The 20,843-nt window shown below is 40.6% G+C and overlaps 1 protein-coding gene across 1 annotated transcript in view; it reads left to right on the plus strand.

The window, feature by feature from the left end:
* The window catches only part of mtmr8 (myotubularin related protein 8), a 43,628-nt gene extending 23,473 nt beyond the window's left edge, over positions 1-20,155 (plus strand). The window contains exons 8-14 of the mRNA XM_072270820.1: positions 548-657; positions 1,182-1,307; positions 2,780-2,829; positions 5,321-5,521; positions 6,205-6,333; positions 17,408-17,534; positions 18,568-20,155. Of these exons, the coding sequence (XP_072126921.1) occupies positions 548-657; positions 1,182-1,307; positions 2,780-2,829; positions 5,321-5,521; positions 6,205-6,333; positions 17,408-17,534; positions 18,568-18,891 (1,067 nt within the window). The 3' untranslated portion in view covers positions 18,892-20,155. The remainder of the gene's footprint in view (positions 1-547; positions 658-1,181; positions 1,308-2,779; positions 2,830-5,320; positions 5,522-6,204; positions 6,334-17,407; positions 17,535-18,567) is intronic.
* The last annotated feature ends 688 nt before the right edge of the window (positions 20,156-20,843 follow it).

The raw sequence follows: 20,843 nt of genomic DNA on the forward strand, positions 1-20,843 counted from the left end.
TACAATGTTATAAATTCTGTACGTTGGATAGAAATAGAATAACCTTGTCTTTTAACCAGCTGCATCATTCTTCCAAAGAAATTAAATGGAAGAGGGATGGGGAAATGGCAATTTTAGCTTAAAAAATCAATGTAATGATTTGGTGCATGGATTAGAGGAGCCAAATTAATAAATTAAGGTTATCAAACATTGTACTTTCAGAAAATGGTTGATATTTTATGATATTTTCTCCCCATTATTAAATGTATGCAAATTACCCTGATAACAGTAATGTTTAGTGAAAAATATTCTCATTATTTAACTTTTATGTACAAATATTATCCTTGGATATTAATTTTGAAGGATTGGATTAGTTTTCATTAGAAAAGACAGGGTAAAATTGGAGGAAATATTATAAAGGAGATGAAATAGTATAGCTCTGTCAATAACACTGATGACGTGCCTTTAAGTGTGATGTCTTCAAACTTGTGTTTTCACTTGTATCAGTAGGCAAGGGAAAATAAAACAATGTTGAAATATAAATAAAGAATATTATTTTACTTTTTAGTATGTGAGTTGAAAACGCCATCAATGAGTGATTTTCTTACGGGCTTGGAAAATTCTGGCTGGCTGCGACATATCAAAGCTGTCATGGATGCTGGTTTCTTCCTATCAAAGGTAGTGGCGTGAGCATTTTTGTTTGAGAGTATTCGTCATTTTTTTGAATCTCTATTTAATGATTCAGTAACTGAGCCACATAATTCTGATAAATCTTTTTATAAAGGCTTTCATTATTGTAAAATTTCATTGTTGTAAAATTTCGGACTTTACCTCTGATTTTACAGACTGTTCTAATCACTTCACATGCAAATAGAGTTTGGTGTCCAACCTCTTTTGAATCACTTCATCATTTTGTCTAAATAGTTACATTTTTCACTTAATTAATGCCTGGAGAAACTTCAACTGAATTCTAACAATTGTGAAATAACTCTCAAAGTAGTACTTCCCATACGTAGTCTCCCTCCCACCATAACTAGTATAACAAACTAATAACATTTATGATTAGTTTTCAAATTGGTCTAAAACAAAGCATTACTTTTGAAGTTATTGTTATGTAGGAAATTTTTCTATGAATGTTTATACAAAATACATATAAAGAACTTTCTGTTTAAAGTAATTTTATTGTTCACAACTGCCTCTAGGCTGTGGCTGAAGAAAATGCCAGTGTATTGGTCCACTGTTCTGATGGCTGGGATCGTACTGTTCAAGTTTGCTCATTAGCTGGCGTTCTCTTGGATTCCTACTATCGAACAATAAAGGGATTTATGGTAAGAGTTTATGTGGCACATTACAGTTTCGGGATTTTGATAACTTTGTTTACAGACTCAACCAGCTGAACTTAGTTTTTATATTCTGTTGAATAAAATATATTGTAATATTAATTAAAATTAGTTTGCAGGCTGAGCAGGTAAAGGCATTGGTTTAAATGGCAACACACTCAAAATGCTGAAGGAACTCAGCAGGTCATTCTTTGGAAATGAATAAACAGTCGATGTTTTGGGCCAGGACCCTTCAACAGGACTAAGGTGGCCTGTATATTTGAGTATGTGGCAGTACGTCGTGCAGGCTAAAACTGTATAGTCAGTTCAGTCAAATTATTAGTCCACATTGTGTGGCTAGTTGCTGCTGAGATGATAAAGAAGTAATGAGACAGCAGGAGCCTACAATAAAGCCATTCCTGAAGAAGTGAAGAAGAAACATGGACTATGTATGTGCTAATATTATTTTGCATGAATTCTTCTTATACCATTGAAATAATGAGTGTGATGATAAACAAGGCATAAATTTATTTTGGTTTTATTGCTATATACCTATAATTCAAAACCTGAGCATCACATGTTCTGAATGTTTCAGTGGCTGTGTCTCATTTTTATACTACCTGGAAGAGTAGGGCAAGTTGGTCAGCAACTTCTTAATTTCCACATCTAATTGTGCATACGTGGTTGCTAGAATTTGGTTTTCTAACTCTAGTAATGGCCACTGAATCTTGCCCCCACCCCCACCCCGGTAAAATCCTGGCTAACATTTTATACATTGAGAAGATTTCTAAAATACCTAAGTGTTTCAGGTGGTCTCTGTCAAAGAACCACGAAAAGCCTCCCAACTCAAGCATTGTTGATGAAATAGAATGATGAATAAAAACAGGAAATTTCTACCTGCTCTGTATTCTGACAACCACATCCTTTTTAAAATAAAGCTTCAAATAAAATGTCAATATGCCCTGAATCAAGCAACAATTGAAATATTGTAAGAATAGAAGGATGCAGTTGGAATTATTTGTGTGAGGTAGAATTCAGATTTTGGAATGAAGAGAAGGATCTCAGAGCAGAGGCAAAATCCAGCCTTGATGCTGTTATATAATTATAGACTTCAACAATGTCTCCAGAGCAGTTCTCTAGAGAGTGAAAGGATATTCCTGACAATTGAATTATTGTGAAAGTGACTTGACTTACAATTGAACAGATTTCACAATTCTGAATAAGATCAATGGGATGATAGAAGTTGGGACCTGTATAAATAGAACAAATTTTTTCCCGTAAAGAAAAGGAAAAGTGTTCAGTACTTCAGAAGAGTATTAGATCATGGAAATACAAAATAATGATAAAGGTTTTATTTAGATCCAAAAGGAATTGCACATGTTTCATTGCTGATGTATTAGAAATTTTTGTTTGCAAATGATGTCATGAAGTATTATTTCTAATAACTTATCCTCATGATCAAAATGTGCTGTTTTTTTAAGGTTCTTATAGAAAAAGAATGGATCTCTATGGGACACAAATTTTCCCAAAGGTAATTGTGTGCACTTCTAGGTAATTGGGGGATGCATCAAGTAAACTTTATCATTGTTGCTTTCATATCCTTTTTCCCCTCTTGAATACCGCAAATGAATATATGAGCAATGAGTCACTGGGTCCCTGAAATTTGCTCTGTCATTCAATAAGAGAATATCTGCTTAATCTCAAATCTGCATTCCCAGCTTCCTGTGGTAATTTTTCAGCTATTGCTTATTAAGTATCTGCTTTAAGATGCTCCAAAACCACAACATTTTGAGGAAGTAATTTCTGAAGGCTCAGTATGCATTGAGAGAATACATTTCATGACATAATTTTAAATAGGGACTACTTGTTCTGATTTCTTACCATTCCATCTTCTCAAGACGCCTCAAGATCTTATATATTTCAATCATATCTAAATTCCAAATAATATAATAGCCTGTCCCTTTCCCTGATAAAGCAATCTGCTCACTCTTATGTTTTTGTTTATAAAATCTCTGTTGAACAGTTTCCAACTCTTTAACATCATTTGGGAAAGAGTGGTACTCTAGATGTTGCAGTATCACCCTGTGTAACTGATTCATAACCTCCCTTCTTCTGTCTTCAGTTCCCCTATCGATAAAATATATACTTACATTCTGCTACCCTTTCTGAATTAATTGCTTTAGCTACTTGAAGCTATTTGTGAATCTTACGTGAGGACAGAAAACCAGAACAGAATGCTACAAATACTCAGTATGTCAGTTAGCCTCCTGTAAAGAACAAAAGTTAACTCTTCAAATCAGACTCGTCATCATAGCTGGAGAAATGAGAAAACAAATCAGCTTTACATTATTGAGAGAGTGAGGCGAAATAGATAAGATAAAAGGAATAATTCTGAAAGCGTGAGGACAAATTAGCTTTCATATTATACTTGATGAAGCTATTGGGTTGATAGAGCAGTTAGAGAGGAAACATACAAAGGAACCTGTAAAAGCTGTGGCATGCAGATGAATACCCTACATCAAAATTGGTCATTTCTGATACAACAGGAAAGTGAGTTACCCAGACTAGATCTGAGTACAGCAGGCTGCGATGTTACCAATTAATAGATAACTAAAAGTGACTTCCAAAAAGCAGTCAGTCAATCAAAATGTGGTTTTCTCATGGTGACTTGGGTTTCTTCCAATCTAATGTATTGCATTTTCTACTCACAAAACAGCCTTCCAAACTCTATATCAACTTCAGCAGTTTTGGGAATTTGCTGTCTCTCTCTATCAGTTTGGCCAGGTCTATGGCAACCATCTGTTCACATTTCACAACTCTTACAAGTTCCCTTGTTTGCTTTTACTCTTTTCGGGCAACAGAAAGTGACCGAATGCAAGCACTATGCATGATATTCATTTAATATACACTTATTTTCCCCAACATGATGTACACTTCTTCCATTCTAGTATACCACACCTGGAGGAAACTCAAATGGTCGTACAGGGAATATACACCAGCACCTTAGGACTGCATTGAACCCAGGTGTATGGTAGTGTAATGGGACCACTGGCAACAGCACCATTCTACCATTTATATCCTAGGGCAAGAGAAATAAAAGCAAAAACACTGCAGATACCGGCAATCTGAAATAAAAACAAAACATGCTGGGAATGATCAGTAGATAAAAAGTGAAAATAATTTAATATTGCTGATGAAAAACCCATTTTCCCATTTGGGAAATGTGTTTTTCGTGTGCAGATGGTGGTAGAATAGAGGAGGAATTGATGTCAGTGTGAGGAGAATAAACGTTAGGATTAATGTCGGATTTGTGTCAGTAAGTGTTTAACAAGGACACAGTGGGCAGAAAGGCCTGCTTACATACCGTTTGCCTCTATAGATATGGATCTCTGCATCTCAGATTAGTACAATCTTCTCATCATTTAAATAATATGCTTTTTAAATTTTCCTGCCAAAATGGACAGTTTCAGAATTCCCCACCTTCTGCCTAATAACTAAGAAGTCTCTGTTCTTTTATTCAGTTCAATGTATGCCTTTTCGTTATTTCTGCATTGATAGTTATATTTTCAGCGGCCAAGTCCTGTGATTGATTTCCTATGATTCATTCCTAAAAGCTCTTTCCCTTGCTTCAGAGCTCCTTGATGCTTAATCCTCTGAACAGATTTTTAATTACCTCTCCTTGTAACATCCTATCTGGATCTGTCCACCATAGGATGATTTATGTTAAAGTTATTATAAAAGTTGTTGGGAATAGCAAGGAAAGTAATGAAGCAGCTAGAGTCACTACTCCTGGATACATCAACATCTCTGTAAGGAAAAGTATATGGACAGTGACAAAACATAGCTGAGCAAAATATGCAGGCCTGCATGGAAAAAAGAGCATCTGGGGCAAAATGCCTACTGGTGCCTTCAGGTCAGAAATAAAGTAGATGAAGGAGATAATATTTTAAAGAAATATCATTTCAATTTAAAGTTTAATTTTTAAGAACATTTTTATTCGTTTTCTGCTTTAATTTTCACAGATGTGGCCATCTAGAAGGTGACCCCAAAGAAGTTTCACCTGTGTTTACTCAGTTTATTGAATGTATCTGGCATCTGATGGAACAGTTTCCATGTGCTTTTGAGTTTAATGAGAATTATCTGCTGGAGATCCACGACCACATATATTCTTGCCAATTTGGTAATTTCATTGGAAACTCCCAAAAAGAACGTCAAGAGTTGAAGTAAGTTTCATTTAAACATTAATGCCATGAAGGAAATAGACCAGGACCATTTGATGCTCTTTGGTTATTATGTTGTATTGAATCATCTTTGAATCCTGGCATTGTATCTTTAAATATCTTGCCAGTGAAGTGTAGCTTAAGCCAAATATAACAAATGTCCTGACTAATATTAATTGTTTTGCAGTGGAAGCATAGAGACAATAATAAAAAAGGCTTTTCTGTAAACGCTGTTGTATGGAGAAGTGCTGTTGAGTTATAGGAATCAGAACTCATAGTTTGTGTAACATTAACTGTCATCAGTCATAGCAACAAAGCAGCTGCAGATCTCCTCAGTATTGACAAAATGAAAACCATTCCTAAATTCTCTGAAGTTCATCACTTGTGGATTGGATCTGTGTACTACCAGGCGAGGTTGGAATTCATCATGTCTGATGCGCTCTGTAATTAAATTAGAGCATTTACTGAACGGCTAGTTGAATGAAATAAACAGGAAGTAATGAAAGTGCACATAACACATGTTCTTCATTGAAACTTGATCTCTTGAGAAGAGTAAAATTTGATGTAAAAGCAGTGACAATTACTAATTCCTCATTGTTACTGGGTGTGATTTAAAAACAATTTAACCATCCCCTTGAATATTATGATTGCTTATATAATTTGGAATACTTTTCTTAAAAATATAGAATACAAGAAAGGACTCATTCCTTGTGGCCGTTTCTATTGGGAAAGCAATATCTGTACCGGAATCCTCTGTACAAACCCAGTGCAATAAATACAGTGTTAAAGCCCAATACTGCCCCTTTTAATTTCAGGTAAGTGTGACTCTGGAACTTAAATTCATTTTTTTTGGTTTTGGCTTGGTTATAGCTCTTTTAAAAAAGTTCCGTAAAATATTTTTATGACAAGATTTCTTGACGTATGAAGTCATCAGAAATGACAGGCATCAACGCAGAGAGGGAACAGTTAATCCTCAAGATCTCTCAATAGGACTGGGAAAAGTAAAGTAAACAGGATTTTAGATGCAGGGAAGCGTGAGAGGGGAAGGGAGAACAAAGATGGAAATTAGGATAATTTACTGACTAAGGGACAGTGGTGAAAAAGGGTAGTATTGGGGTAAGCAAGTGAACAAGAGGTCTGTCTGGAGGAGGTGTAAATGGGGAAGGTGATTATTTGAAATGATCAAAACAAATTCTGATTCTGGAAATCTCAAAGTGCTGACTACTTTCCTATTTTGCTGTCTGGAAAGTTGTAATGGGCTGGTGGCGTACTTGCTATTGTGACAACAGGAAATGTTGGAAATGCCTAACAGATCAGCCAACATTGTAGAGAGAGCATCAGAATTAACACTTCATGTTGATGAGTGGAAGGTCTTCTCAGCAATCCAGCTTTGCTAGTATTTGTATTTCAACCATCTGTAATTTTATGCTTTTTGATTAATGGCCCATGAGCTTAAATTGGCCTTTGTTAATAAAATGTTAGAAGACAAAAGCTTGAAGGGGTGGGATAGAGGATTACTCTCCAGTATCTACAAGCTTGGATCATGCTTGTTGTCTGTGTAAAGGAGACTCTGACTCTGCATTTGGTCTTCTAAGTCAGGGGTCCCCAACATTTTTTGCACTGCAGACCGGTTTAATACTGACAATATTCTTGCGGACCGGTCAACCCGGGGGGGCAGGGGGGGTGAGGTTGCAATCGGACAAGAGTAGCAGTCGAATACGTTGTGGTTACCAGGAAAAGACTACAATGACCATGAAGCCTTGCGTGGGCACCAGTGCGCATGCGTGTACCTGCCGATTTTTTTTTCCTGCAAATCGTTTTTGGCGATTCTGTGCGGGGGGCGTGGGCAGGTGTTAATCACGACCGGAATATAGGTGATAAGTGGCTAATACACTCAATTTCGTTTCTAAAAAGGTTTATCTAACAAATTTAATATTAAACACACAGCGCATATTTTCCTCGTGTGAATATAGTGATAAGTCAATTATCAGGGGAGCTTGAAGTAAATGTTGAACGAACTTCCAGTGGAAATGGTAGAGGCAGGTTCGATATTTTCATTTAAAGAAAAATTGGATAGGTATATGGACAAGAAAGGAATGGAGGGTTATGGGCTGAGTGCAGGTCGGTGGGACTAGGTGAGAGTAGCATTTGGCACAGACTAGAAGGGCCGAGATGGCCTGTTTCCGTACTGTAATTGTTATATGGTTATATAAGTAAGTCAATAGCATCATAACATTTGAAGTAACATTTGGATAATAAACACACAGCACATATTTTCCCCGTATGAGCATATAAAATCATTGCAACACACCAATATTGCTGAATCAGTGGGAGCCCTGGGCTTGTTTCCCTGCAATGAGACGGTCCTATGGAGGGGTGATGGGAGACAGCGATACTCGAAGGGGGTTCCTTATGTCCAGTCTATTCCGCAATTTAGTTTTCGTTGCATTCATTGCAGAAAAGCCCGCTTCGCAGCGATATGATGTTGAAAATGGAAGCAACGTTTTCAGTGCTTTCGTGGCTATCTCAGGATATTTAGCCTTGACTTTGATCCAGAATGCCGGCAGAGATGTTATGTCAAACACTTTTCAGCCCGCCGTCATTTGCAAGCTCGAGGAGTTAATCTCCTTCCCGCACTGACATGGATGACGCACGGATAATGACCTCGCGTGCGTAATGACTCAACAGTGGGCGTGACAGGGAATGAGGAAAGGTGCCGCTGACCCCTATCGCCAAATCTTATCGTTTCCACGCGGACCGGTAGCACATGCTTTGCGGCCCGGCACCGGTCTGCGGCCCGATGGTTGGGGACCACTGTTCTAAGTGAACAGGAGCCCAGATTTTAGGTAGTTAATATCATATATTGAAAGAAGTATAAACAAATCTCAAATAATTAATCTGCGTTTGCATGACTGCATCTCTCGCAACTTCTGCCTCCGAATTCTACCCGCCACCTTCTCTGCTATGCAAAGATGTCTGTAAGCCCAGATTCAGTCTCTGCCACAGGTCCTGGCCTCACTCTCCTCTGTCTGCCATGGACCTCTCTGACATTTCATCCTCCACTGGATCCACACCTTCAACTGCTAGTTCTTCAGCTTCATTATGTCCAGGAAGGATCAGCAGATTGCCCATCTTCAGACGGCGGCCCCTGCCGATCCCCACTCGGATATTGACTTGATCGGATATCTCCAGACTGCAGATCCCGCTGTCTCCAACTCCAGTTCTGACAGCCCTGGACGCTTCCAGATTGCAGGCACCAGCATCGGCAATTCGAGCTCCAACAAATCTGGATGCCTTTAGCAACAAATTACACAGCCTGTAGCTTTGGCTGCAGCCCCGACCTCAGCCGCCTCCACCTCCAGTCTGAGAATTCCCTCACTCCTGTTGGGCCCCCTGGCTCCCCGTTCCCCCACCACCACTCTCCAACCCCTTCAGGCTCCTCTGTCACCACCCTGCCTTCCCTGAACACCCCAGCCCTCCCATCTCCTCTGATGTCACTGTCTCTCCTCTCCCCTCCTCTTCAATCCCTGTGTATCTCTGACCTTTTCTTGGAGGCAGAACGTTTTGTCCTCAGCAAGGGCCTTGTCTTTTCCCCCTCCATCAGCACCTCAGTGAATTCCTCACCCCTCCCCCCCCCACCATGACACCAAGCTCTTCTGTTGCCTCCGTCTCTGAGCCCACTTCTTTGGCAAGGATTCCCCACCCCACACCAATGATCCCTTCTGGCTTCAACCCTCCTCCTCTTCTTGAACACATTGCTCTGGTTCTCTGCCTGCTCTGGAACCGTTCATCTCCAATTGCCAATGGGACATCAATGGGCACAACTTCATTTCCACAGAAACGCCAACCTCACCATCAAACCTGCAGATAAAGAGGGTGCTGTTGTAGTGTGGCAGACTGACCTCTACCTTGCTGAGGCCAGATGGCAACTCTCAGGCACCTCCTCTTACTTAACCCTTGAGAAGGACCCCACTCCAGACCATCAGGCCACTGTCTGCTGCACCATCATTAACCTTATCAACTCTGGAAATCTCCAGTCCGCTGCCACCAACCCCATAGTTCCCTTACCCTGCACTGTTCATTTCTACTTCCTACTCAAGATCCACAAATCGAACTGTCCAGCTGGGTCCATTGTTCCTGCCTGCTCCTGCCCCACTGAACTCATGTCTGCATACCCCACTGAACTCATGTCTGCATACCCCATGTCCTTTCCATCCCCGTGGTTCAGTCCCCTCCCACCTATATTGGCAAAACTTCACATGCTCTTGATCTCTTTAACAAATTTACTGGTCCTGACCACGTCATTTTCACCATGGATGTCCAGTCCTATTACACTTATATTCCCTATCAAGAAAGCCTTAAATCTCTCCAATTCTTTCTCGACTAACCAGTGCTCTTCCACCACCCTCCTTTGTATGACAGATCTGATCCTCACCCTCAACAATTTCTCCTTTGGCTCCTCTCACTTTCCCAAAATTCAAGAGGTAGCCATGGGTACCTGCATGGCCTCAAGCGATGCCTGCTTTTTTGTAGGCTACGTGGAACAGTTCATGTTCCAAGCCTTCTCTGGTAATGTTCCCCAACTATTTCTGCGCTACATTGATAACTGAGTAGTGCTGTTTCATGCACCCATGCTGAGCTCATCAGTTTCATCAACTTTGCTTCCAACTTCCACCCTGCCCTAAATTCACTTCCAGTTCTGACACCTGTCTTTTCTCAATCTCTCTGTCACCATCTCTAGAGACAAGCTGTCAACCAAAAGGTTTTATAACGTACTATTTCCCATGCATCTTGACTATACATCTTTCCAGTCTGTCTCCTGTAAAATTGCTATTCCCGTTTTTTAAGTTCCTTCGTTTCTGCTGCATTTCTTCCCAGGATGAGGCTTTCCAGGACTTCAGAAATTTTGACTTCTTCCACTCTAAGAAGGGAGGGAAACAAAAGAGAGGAAATTATAGGCCAGTTAGCCTGACCTCAGTAGTTGGGAAAGCACTGGAGTCTGTTATTAAAGATGTGGTTTTGAGGTACTTGGAGACTAATGATAAAATAAATTAAAGTGAGCATGGTTTCTGTAACGGAAAATCCAGCCTAACAAACCTGTTAGAATTCTTCGAGGAAGTAACAAGCAGTATGGACAAAGGAGAGGCAATGGGTGTCAATTACTTAGATTTTCAGGAGACATTTGATAAGGTATCTCACAGGAGGCTTCTTAACAAGATAAAATCCTGTGGTGTTACAGGAAAGATACTGGCATGGATAGAGGAATGGCTGACAGGCAGGAGGTAGCGAGTGGGAATAAAGGGGCCCTTTTCTGGTTGGATGCCAGTAACTAGTGCTGTTCCTCAGAGGTCAATATTGGGACTGCTACTTTTCACATTGTTTGTCAATGATTTAGATAATGGAATTGATGGCTTTGTGGCAAAGTTTGTAGATACAAAGATGGGTGGAGGAGTAGGCAGTGTTGAGGAAGTGATTGAGCAGGACTTAAACAAGTTGGAAAAATAGACAAAAAAGTGGCAGACGGAATGCACAATAATACATTTTGGTAAAAGGAACAATAGTATGGACTATTATCTAAATGGGGAGAAGATTCAAACATCAGAGGTGCAGAGGAACCAAGTAGTCTTCGTGCAAGACTTCCAGAAGGTTAATTTACATGTTGAGTCTGTGGTAAAGAAGGCAAATGCACTGTTGGCATTTATTTCAAGGGAATAGAATATAAAAACAAGGAGATAATGCTGAAGCTTTATAAAACATTAGTCAGGCTGCACTTAGAGTATTGTCATCAGTTTTGGGTCCCATATCTCAGAAAGGATGTATTGTCATTGGAGAGAGTCCAAAGGAGATTCTCGAGGATTATTCTGGGAATGAAGGGGGTTAACATATGAGGAGCGTTTGGCAGCTTTGGGCCTGTACTCACTGGAATTTAGAAGAATGTGTGGGGATCACATTGAAACTTAACTGAATGTTGGAAGGACTAGATAAGCTGGATATGGAGAGGATGTTCCCTCTGGTGGGGGTATCCAGATCTAGAGGGCACAGCCTCAATACTGAGGGACGACCTTTTAGAACAGAAGTAAGGAGGAATTTTATTCAACAAAGAGTGGTGAATCTGTGGAATACTCTGCCACAGACTGCAGAGGAGGCGGAGTTCGTGAGTATATTCAAAGCGGAAGAACGTCCTGCAGAAGGTTCTTGGCCTGGAATGTCAACTGTACTTTTTTCCATAGATGCTGCCTGGCTTGCTGAGTTACTCCAGCATTCTGTGTGTGTTGCTTGGATTTCCAGCATCTGCAAGTTTTCTTTTGTTGATAGATTCAGGATTGGTTGGGGCATCAAGGGAGATGGTGAGAGGGCAGGTGTATGGGGTTGAATGGGATCCGGGAATAGCCATGATTAAATAGCAGAGCGGACTTGATGAGCTGAATGGCATAATCCTGCTCCTGTGTCTTATGGTCTTGTATCCTCCTTCAAAGAACAGGTATTCCCCCTTCTCACCATTGACGCTGCCCTCACTCACATCTCCTCCATTTCCTGGTCATCCGTGCTCACCTCATCTCCCCACTGCCTTAATAGGGGTAGAGTTCCTCTTGTCCTTACCTACCACCCCATGATCCTCCACATCCAACGCATTGTTCTCTGCAATTTTCGCCATCTTCAACAGAATTCCACCACCAAACACATCTTTACTTCTCCCCCACAGTCTGCTTTCTGCAAGGATTGCTCCCTGCATGATTCCCTTGGCCAATCATCCCTCCCCATTTATCTCCCTTCTGGCACCTGCCCATTCACCTCCACTCAAGGCCCTAAACAGTCCTTCCAGGTGAGGCAACACTTCACCTGTGAATCTGTTGGCATTGTCTGCTGTATCCGGTGCCCACAATGCGGCCCCTTCTACACAGGGAACTGCTCTGTTGAGTACCTCCATTCCATCTGCAAAAATTTCCCGGTGGTCAATCATATCTCCCTTCCTGCTCCAACATGTTGGTCCATGGCCTCTTCTTCTGCCATGATAATGGCTACTCTCAGGTTACAGGAGCAACACCTCATATTCCGTTGTAGTAGCCTCCAACCTGATGACATGAACATCATAGAACATAGAACATAGAATAGTACAGCACAGTACAGGCCTTTCGGTCCACAATGTTGTGCCGACCCTCAAACCCTGCCTCCCATATAAGCCCCCACCTTAAATTCCTCCATATACCTGTCTAGTAGTCTCTTAAATTTCACTAGTGTATCTGCCTCCACCACTGACTCAGGCAGTGCATTCCACACACCAACCACTCTCTGAGTAAAAAACCTTCTTCTAATATCTCCCTTGAACTTCCCACCCCTTACCTTAAAGCCATGTCCTCTTGTATTGAGCAGTGGTGCCCTGGTGAAGAGGCGCTGGCTATCCACTCTATCTATTCCTCTTATTATCTTGTACACCTCTATCATGTCTCCTCTCACCCTCCTTCTCTCCAAAGAGTAAGGCCCTAGCTCCCTTAATCTCTGATCATAATGCATACTTTCTAAACCAGACAGCATCCTGGTAAATCTCCTCTGTACCCTTTTCAATGCTTCCACATCCTTCCTGTAGTGAGGTGACCAGAACTGGACACAATACTCCAAGTGTGGCCTAACCAGAGTTTTATAGAGCTGCATCATTAAATCGTGACTTTTAAACTCTATCCCTTGACTTATGAAAGCTAACACCCCATAAGCTTTCTTAACTACCCTATCCACCTGTGAGGCAACTTTCAGGGATCTGTGGACGTGTACCCCGAGATCCCTCTGCTCCTCCACACTACCAAGTATCCTGCCATTTACTTTGTACTTTGCCTTGGAGTTTGTCCTTCCAAAGTGTACCACCTCACACTTCTCCGGGTTAAACTCCATCTGCCACTTCTCAGCCCACTCCTGCATCCTATCAATGTCCCTCTGCAATCTTTGACAATCCTCTATACTATCTACAACACCACCAACCTTTGTGTGGGCTGCAAACTTGCCAACCCACCCTTCTACCCCAACATCCAGATCGTTAATAAAAATCACGAAAAGTAGAGGTCCCAGAACAGATCCTGTGGGACACCACTAGTCACAATCCTCCAATCTGAATGTACTCCCTCCACCACCATCCTCTGCCTTCTGCAGGCAAGCCAATTCTGAATCCACCTGGCCAAACTTCCCTGGATCCCATGCCTTCTAACTTTCTGAATAAGCCTACCGTGTGGAACCTTGTCCAATGCTTTACTAAACTCCATATAGATCACATCCACTGCACTACCCTCATCTATATGCCTGGTCACCTCCTCAAAGAACTCTATCAGGCTTGTTAGACATGATCTGCCCTTCACAAAGCCATGCTGACTGTCCCTGATCAGACCATGATTCTCTAAGAATCTTTTCCAGCAGCTTTCCCACCACAGACGTAAGGCTCCCTGGTCTATAATTACCCGGACTATCCCTACTACCTTTTTCGAACAAAGGGATAACATTCGCCTCCCTCCAATCCTCTGGTACCATTCCCGTGGACAACGAGGACATAAAGATCCTAGCCAGAGGCTCAATAATCTCTTCTCTTGCCTCATGGAGCAGCCTGGGGAATATTTCGTCAGGCCCCGGGGACTTATCTGTCCTAATGTATTTTAACAACTCCAACACCTCCTCTCCCTTAATATCAACATGCTCCAGAACATCAACCTCACTCATATTGTCCTCACCATCATCAAGTTCCCTGTCATTGGTGAATACTGAAGAGAAGTATTCATTGAGGACCTCGCTGACTTCCATAGCCTCCAGGCACATCTTCCCACCTTCATCCCTAATCGGTCCTACCTTCACTCCTGCATTGTTTTTTTCTTCATATAGTTGAAGAATGCCTTGGGGTTTTCCTTTACCCTACTCGCCAAGGCCTTCCCATGCCCCCTTCTTGCTCTTCTCAGCCCCTTCTTAAGCTCCTTTCTTGCTTCCCTATATTCCTCAATAGACCCATCTGATCCTTGCTTCCTAAACCTCATGTACGCTGCCTTCTTTCACCTGACTAGATTTTCCACCTCACTTGTCACCCATGGTTCCTTCACCCTACCATTCTTTATCTTCCTCACCGGGACAAATTTATCCCTAACATCCCGCAAGAGATCTCTAAACATCGACCACCTGTCCATAGTACATTTCCCTGCAAAAGCATCATCCCAATTCATACCTGCAAGTTCTAGCCTCATAATTTGCCTTTCCCCAATTAAAAATTTTCCTGTCCTCTCTGATTCTATCCTTTTCCATGATAATGCTAAAGGCCAGGGAGCAGTGGTCACTGTCCCCCAGATGCTCACCCACTGAGAGATCTGTGACCTGACCCGGTTCATTACCTAGTACTAGATCTAGTATGGCATTCCCCCTGGTTGGCCTGTCCACATACTGTGACAGGAATCCGTCCTGGACACACTTAAAGAACTCTGCCCCATCTAAACCCTTGGAACTAATCAGGTGCCAATCAATATTAGGGAAGTTAAAGTCACCCATGATAACATCCGTGTTATTTTTGCACCTTTCCAAAATCTGCCTCCCAATCTGCTCCTCTGTATCTCTGCTGCTACCAGGGGGCCTATAGAATACCCCCAATAGAGTAACTGCTCCCTTCCTGTTCCTGACTTCCACCCATATTGACTCAAAAGAGGATCCTGCTACATTACGCACCCTTTCTGTAGCTGTAATAGTATCCCTGACCAGTAATGCCACCCCTCCTCCCCTTTTTCTGCCCTCTCTATCCCCTTGAAATCCAGGAATATTGAGAATCCATTCCCGCCCCGGTGCCAGCCAAGTCTCTGTAATGGCCACTACATCATAATTCCATGTGTGTATCCAAGCTCTCAGTTCATCACCTTTGTTCCTGATGCTTCTTGCATTGAGGTACACACATTTCAGCCCTTTTACCTTACTGTCTTTACACTGGTTATTCTGCTTCTCTTTCCTCAAAGCCTCTCTGTTATGTTAGATCTGGCTTTACTCCATGCACTTCTTTCACTGCTCTATTGCTCTGGGTCCCATCCCCCTCGCAAATTAGTTTAAACCCTCCCGAACCATGCTACATGCAAGGATATTGCTCCCCCTCAAGTTCAGGTGCAACCCATCCAATCTGTACAGGTCCCACCTTCCCCAGAAGAGATTCCAATGATCTAAAAATCTAAAACCCTTCTCCCTACACCAACTCCTCAGCCACGCATTCAACTGCCATGTCCTCCAATTCTTACCATCACTGTCACGTAGCACTGGCAGCAATCCTGAGAACGCCACCCTTGAGGTCCTGTTCTTCAGCCTTCTGCCTAGCTCCCGAAACTTACACTTCAGGACCTCATCCCTCTTCCTGCCTATGTCGTTGGTCCAAACATGTATCACGACTTCTGGTTGCTTTCCCTCTCGTACCAGGATGTCGTGCACCCGGTCAGAGACATCCCGGACCCTGGCACCCGGGAGGCAACAAACCATCATTTTCTCCTTCCTATTTTGATACTTCTCCCTTCTTCTATTCCCCACTCTGGCCTCTTACTACTTCTATGGCTATCACCTCCCCCTGGTGCCCCTCCTCCTTCCCTTTCGCCCATGGTCTACACTCCTCTCCTGCCGGATACCTTCTTCAGCCTTTTTCCTTTTCCACTAATCATCTCCCAACTTTTTTATTCTGGCATCTTTCCCCTTCCTTTCCAGTCCCATTGAAGGGCATTGGCCCGAAACATCGGCTGTTTATTCATTTCCTCAGATGTCGCCTGGCCTGCTGAGTTCCTCCAGCACCTGCAGAATCTCTTGTGTTTATAAATAAATCTCTGTTTCCTCTGGGAAGTGTGTTTGGTCACAGATGGTCGGAAGGAGAACAGATGTTGTATTAACTGCATGCAAAGGCTCTGTGAAAAGTGGAATGAATATGATGGGGTTATAAGAGTGAACCAGAGTGTCTCTTGCCTCTGAAGCAACCTCTGATAGGATAGTAGAGAAGAAGATGTGTTAGTGGCAAAATGTAGATGAAGATGATGCCTTGTGTAAAGATAGAAATTTGGGCTGCGCTTTTTTGTTGAGTTTGTTGATTATGACCTGGTCTGTACGAGGAGCGTTAAAAGTAATCTTGTGTAGAAGTAATTGGTGTACAGTTAGCATGGGGACACCAACCAGCCAGTCTTGTGGCTCCCAGAGTTCCCACTGCAAGTAATTCAGGGACCTTTACCTGCAAATGGTTGTAAGAAAACAAAACATTTTAAAACTTAAACTTTTCTCCAAGCCCTTTAGTTCTTGTGAGATTTGTGGGATGAGTGATAGGCCCACACTCAGATACAGGTAGGGCTCAGAGGACTTGGGTGTGGATGTGATCATGTCCTTAAGAGGTGGGCAATGGAGGAGATGTTGATTGGTTGTGGGAGGTAAGAAGGATAAGTAGTGCGTGTGATCATAACCAGCTCTTGGGAAGCAATTTCTTAATATTTAAGAATGCCATTTAAAGGAATATTTCCACCTTGCTTTAGATTAAAAGAATTGATAAATATCTCCCTTTCTTTGTAATGCTTTTAAGCAAACACTGTGAGAATATTCCTCACTAGTTATGTGTTTTTAAATTTTCTCCTCTATGGGATAACTAAGACTGGTTGTGGTAAAAAAAAAGTCTTGCATTTTTTCATTTTCTGAATCAGAGCATCAATAAAGTGACTTAACAGCAATTGTCAGTTCCATGTAAAATAATTAGTATTCTTGCTGTCATGCATTTGGAGGGGAAAAGTAATAATTTTGAGATTCCTTTTGTAAGTTTCTGTTTGTTCCATTCTCAGACACTTTGAATTCACGTGGCATAGTTCTTTTCATTTTTAAAGATGTACATGCAAATTTTTAAAAAATAAACATTCCTCCTGTTCTCCTGTCTAGGTTCTGGTGTGGAATGTATAATCGTTTTGATCGAGGAATGCAACCAAAACAATCAGTTCTAGATTCTCTGCAAACTGCAGCAAAACAAAAAGCCAAGCTAGAAGAAACTGTAGAAGATCTGAATGAGGTAAAAATATTTAAAGTTGCCATGCAGGAGTTCCATAATAAAAAAAAGTACCATGTAGTCTGTGAGACCATAAATTTCATATTGCAATCTACTACCTTCAAGAGAAGAAATTAATGGTTGATGTTTGCACTCGTGATGCAGACAATTACCTCTGTTGCTTGTGCACAGGTTTCCTTCGTGAATCTCATCTATAGTACTTCTTTCTGCATACAGCAGGATTATAACATCTCCAAGCTCACTCACTGTTGGCAGACTATACAATTGTCTTTATATGGTATATTCCATTGTATTTTTAGTAGGGCATTGTGGCATACCAATCCAACTAATCTTTCTGAGGCGTGGAAACCCTAGGATTAAAGTAATATTCTTACCATTGTGTATGGGGCAGTGTTCACTGAATAGAGTTCATGGAATATTAATAGTAGCAGTCACAATAACCTTTTCATTTTACATTTCAATCTCATTGAGAATCATTGGGTCATGTCTATGAACAACTTCCAAATATCAAGAAAGCTAGTTTCTCTTGAATTTTGTTTTGGTCTCGTGTAGGACTGTTGTCATTGAGAATGCTTATTAATGAATGAGCATTTAAATTTTTGTCAGTCCGTAACTCAGGTCTCCATGATTACACCAGAAGTACAATAGAGTAGCTGGATCCATTTATGTAGCCAATTAAGTTGCTGAGTGTCAAACTCCATGATCTTAGATCTATTATTGCAGCTCTATCCCCTTTGTCCAACGGTTTGAATATAAAATTGACAAACTGGCATTAGTGCTACACACAGAGAACTGGAGGAACTCAGCTGGACAGGCAGCATATATGGAGGGAAATAGATATTCAGCATTTCAGGTCAAGACCTTTCATCTGGAGTCCAACATCCGCTGTTTTTACCTCCAAATATGCTCGCGGTGCTTTGGAGAAATGTGAAAATATATTTTATTATATAAATTATTTAATGTCCTTTTATAATTGATTTAATGTATAGCTGGAGCTGATGTATATACCTTTGTTTTTTAATTTATTTTCACACAGGAACTTCTTCATGTAAATGAATCACACTCTGGTGCTTCTTTTACCTTATCAATGAAGCTTTCAACTGAGGAACACGCTCCCCAGATTCAAGTATTTAATGCTTCTCAGGACGATACAGTAGAAAGTAAAGTTCCACTAGCAAATGGCATGGAGGATTTAGTAGAAACTATTTCTGATGGGAGTGAAGAAAGGGAAAATGTACTGGATTCTTCATTTACGCACGAGTCCACTTCAAATTACACGGACTCCCTTTCATTAGTCAAAATGAGCATACAAGGAGATGAAGAACATCACGAAATCTTTCAAGATAAGGTTGAAAAATAGTTACTCATTTTGAAACAAATTGTTTTTGTGTTTGTTCCCAAGCATATTTTGTCTTAATATTTTCATATTATTCTGCAAAAGTGTCAAAAAAGGAAAATGCCAAGAGATAGCTGTGCAATAGAAATATATTCCAGGTTTAGAAAAGGAATCTCGCTGCTTAAATCACGATTTACTTCAGAGAGACAATTTTATCAAAAGCACACTCTTGGTGTTAATACTTATCCATTAGGAGGCTCTGGTGGATATTTGGTGAATGTCCATAATGGATGGGAAATCGTCGTTACTTTGGCCCTGAATTCTTCTGACAAGGCTTCTGAGTTCCTGATATGCCCCTAGTGATGAGGCTCAGATGTTATAATCTGTCCAGTTATTGCAGATGTATTTTATTGTATTTGTCAACTTTTAAAGTTCCAATCTTCGTAAGTAGCTTCATTGTAGTATTTCTGAGTTTTACTACTGAAGAAACCAGCTTTGGATATGGTAAAGCATTTTAGAAACCCAAACTGGCTGCTTTGTATATATTGAGTTTAACCAATATGTTTTCTAAAATGGAAATTATTAAGTTTTAGATGTAATACTTAATAAACTGATGATGATTGTTTTCCTCTTTAATTATCTTCAGTTTTTCCCCTCAGCTATCTTTCTATTCCAGGTCTTTTGATATGGCTTTTCTGCTGTCACCAGCTTTGTGATATATTAGCTAACTAGCTGTTTTTATGTAAACTTGTAAGACAAATTATTCTCCAGTTATATTCAAATCTAATTGTGTTCTTAACATGTCTACAACTTGCATTTCCCATCTAAAGTATAAGAAATAAGAACTTGAGCAGCTGAAGTGTTATCATTAACTAACTGTGAATATCTAGCTTTAGAGATAGTCCCTTGGCTCAGGCCAGCTACAATCCTATCAATGATCAAGTAACTCAGAACAAGAAAGGGAATTTATTCAGGCTTTGGTGCGGAAAGACCCTTATGGGGTGTGTCCTCGGGAGTAGCTGCAATTCAATTATTTTCACTGAATGCCTTGTGAACAGGTTATACTATCATTCTGCTTATTATGAAAGTTTTCACAATTCTTTCAATGTGATTTGAGATGTTGTCACCTGATACTGCCTGTTGAAAAGTAATTCTGTTGCTATATTTGTTGCACTATTAGTGCTGATGTCTTATTTCATTTGAGCTTTAGAAATATGAAATCTTTTTCATGAGATTTAACAAAAAATTTATTTTCTAATCATTAAAGAGTTATCATTTGTATTTTTAATGTTGGCTTATTGTTTTCCAGTTTATTCAAATTCTGAACTTTTGTTATTATTTGCTGTGTCTCCAGATTCAGTTATCTAATCTAGTCTAGACTACCCAGTACCACTTCCTAATACCAAACCCAATGCAGTGCCCCAGAAGGTCATTCGGAGTCTATTTTCTTCAATTCTTTTGGGGATTTGTGATCTGCAGAATACTTTGCCAAATTTGCAGTGTTCTTGTCCACTGGTTTTGCTTGCTGTTAGTAGCAGATTTTCTCTTAGGATCCCATCAGAAGCAAATGAGTAAATATTAACTGCAAGTGTCATTAAACTTCAACTTCTCTAAAGCCTTTACTTCATTACCATTTGTCACCCACTTTATTTTTGCAGCAATTTGGTTACTTTCAATATGGATCACACAGTATGTATTTGTGTAAGACGAGATATTTGTTTCACGCTAATAGAAACTAGGACACACAAATGAATAATTACTGTGGTTCATATTTAGGAATGCATTTATTTGTTAAACCAGGTTCTGCTCTCCTTGCCTTCTCTGTCAGCTCCCTTGCACCCGATCACATTTCTGAAAGTGAGATAAAGTTTGCGCTATTGTAACTTTTGTTACAGTGGAGAAGATTTTTTTTAAGTGAGTTTTGATTTGTTCTTTTTGGATCCATACCACAACCATAGGTGGAAAATGGTAGCATT

The sequence above is a fragment of the Mobula birostris genome, chromosome 10 (assembly GCF_030028105.1).
Source record: "Mobula birostris isolate sMobBir1 chromosome 10, sMobBir1.hap1, whole genome shotgun sequence".
Lineage (NCBI taxonomy): Eukaryota > Metazoa > Chordata > Chondrichthyes > Myliobatiformes > Myliobatidae > Mobula > Mobula birostris.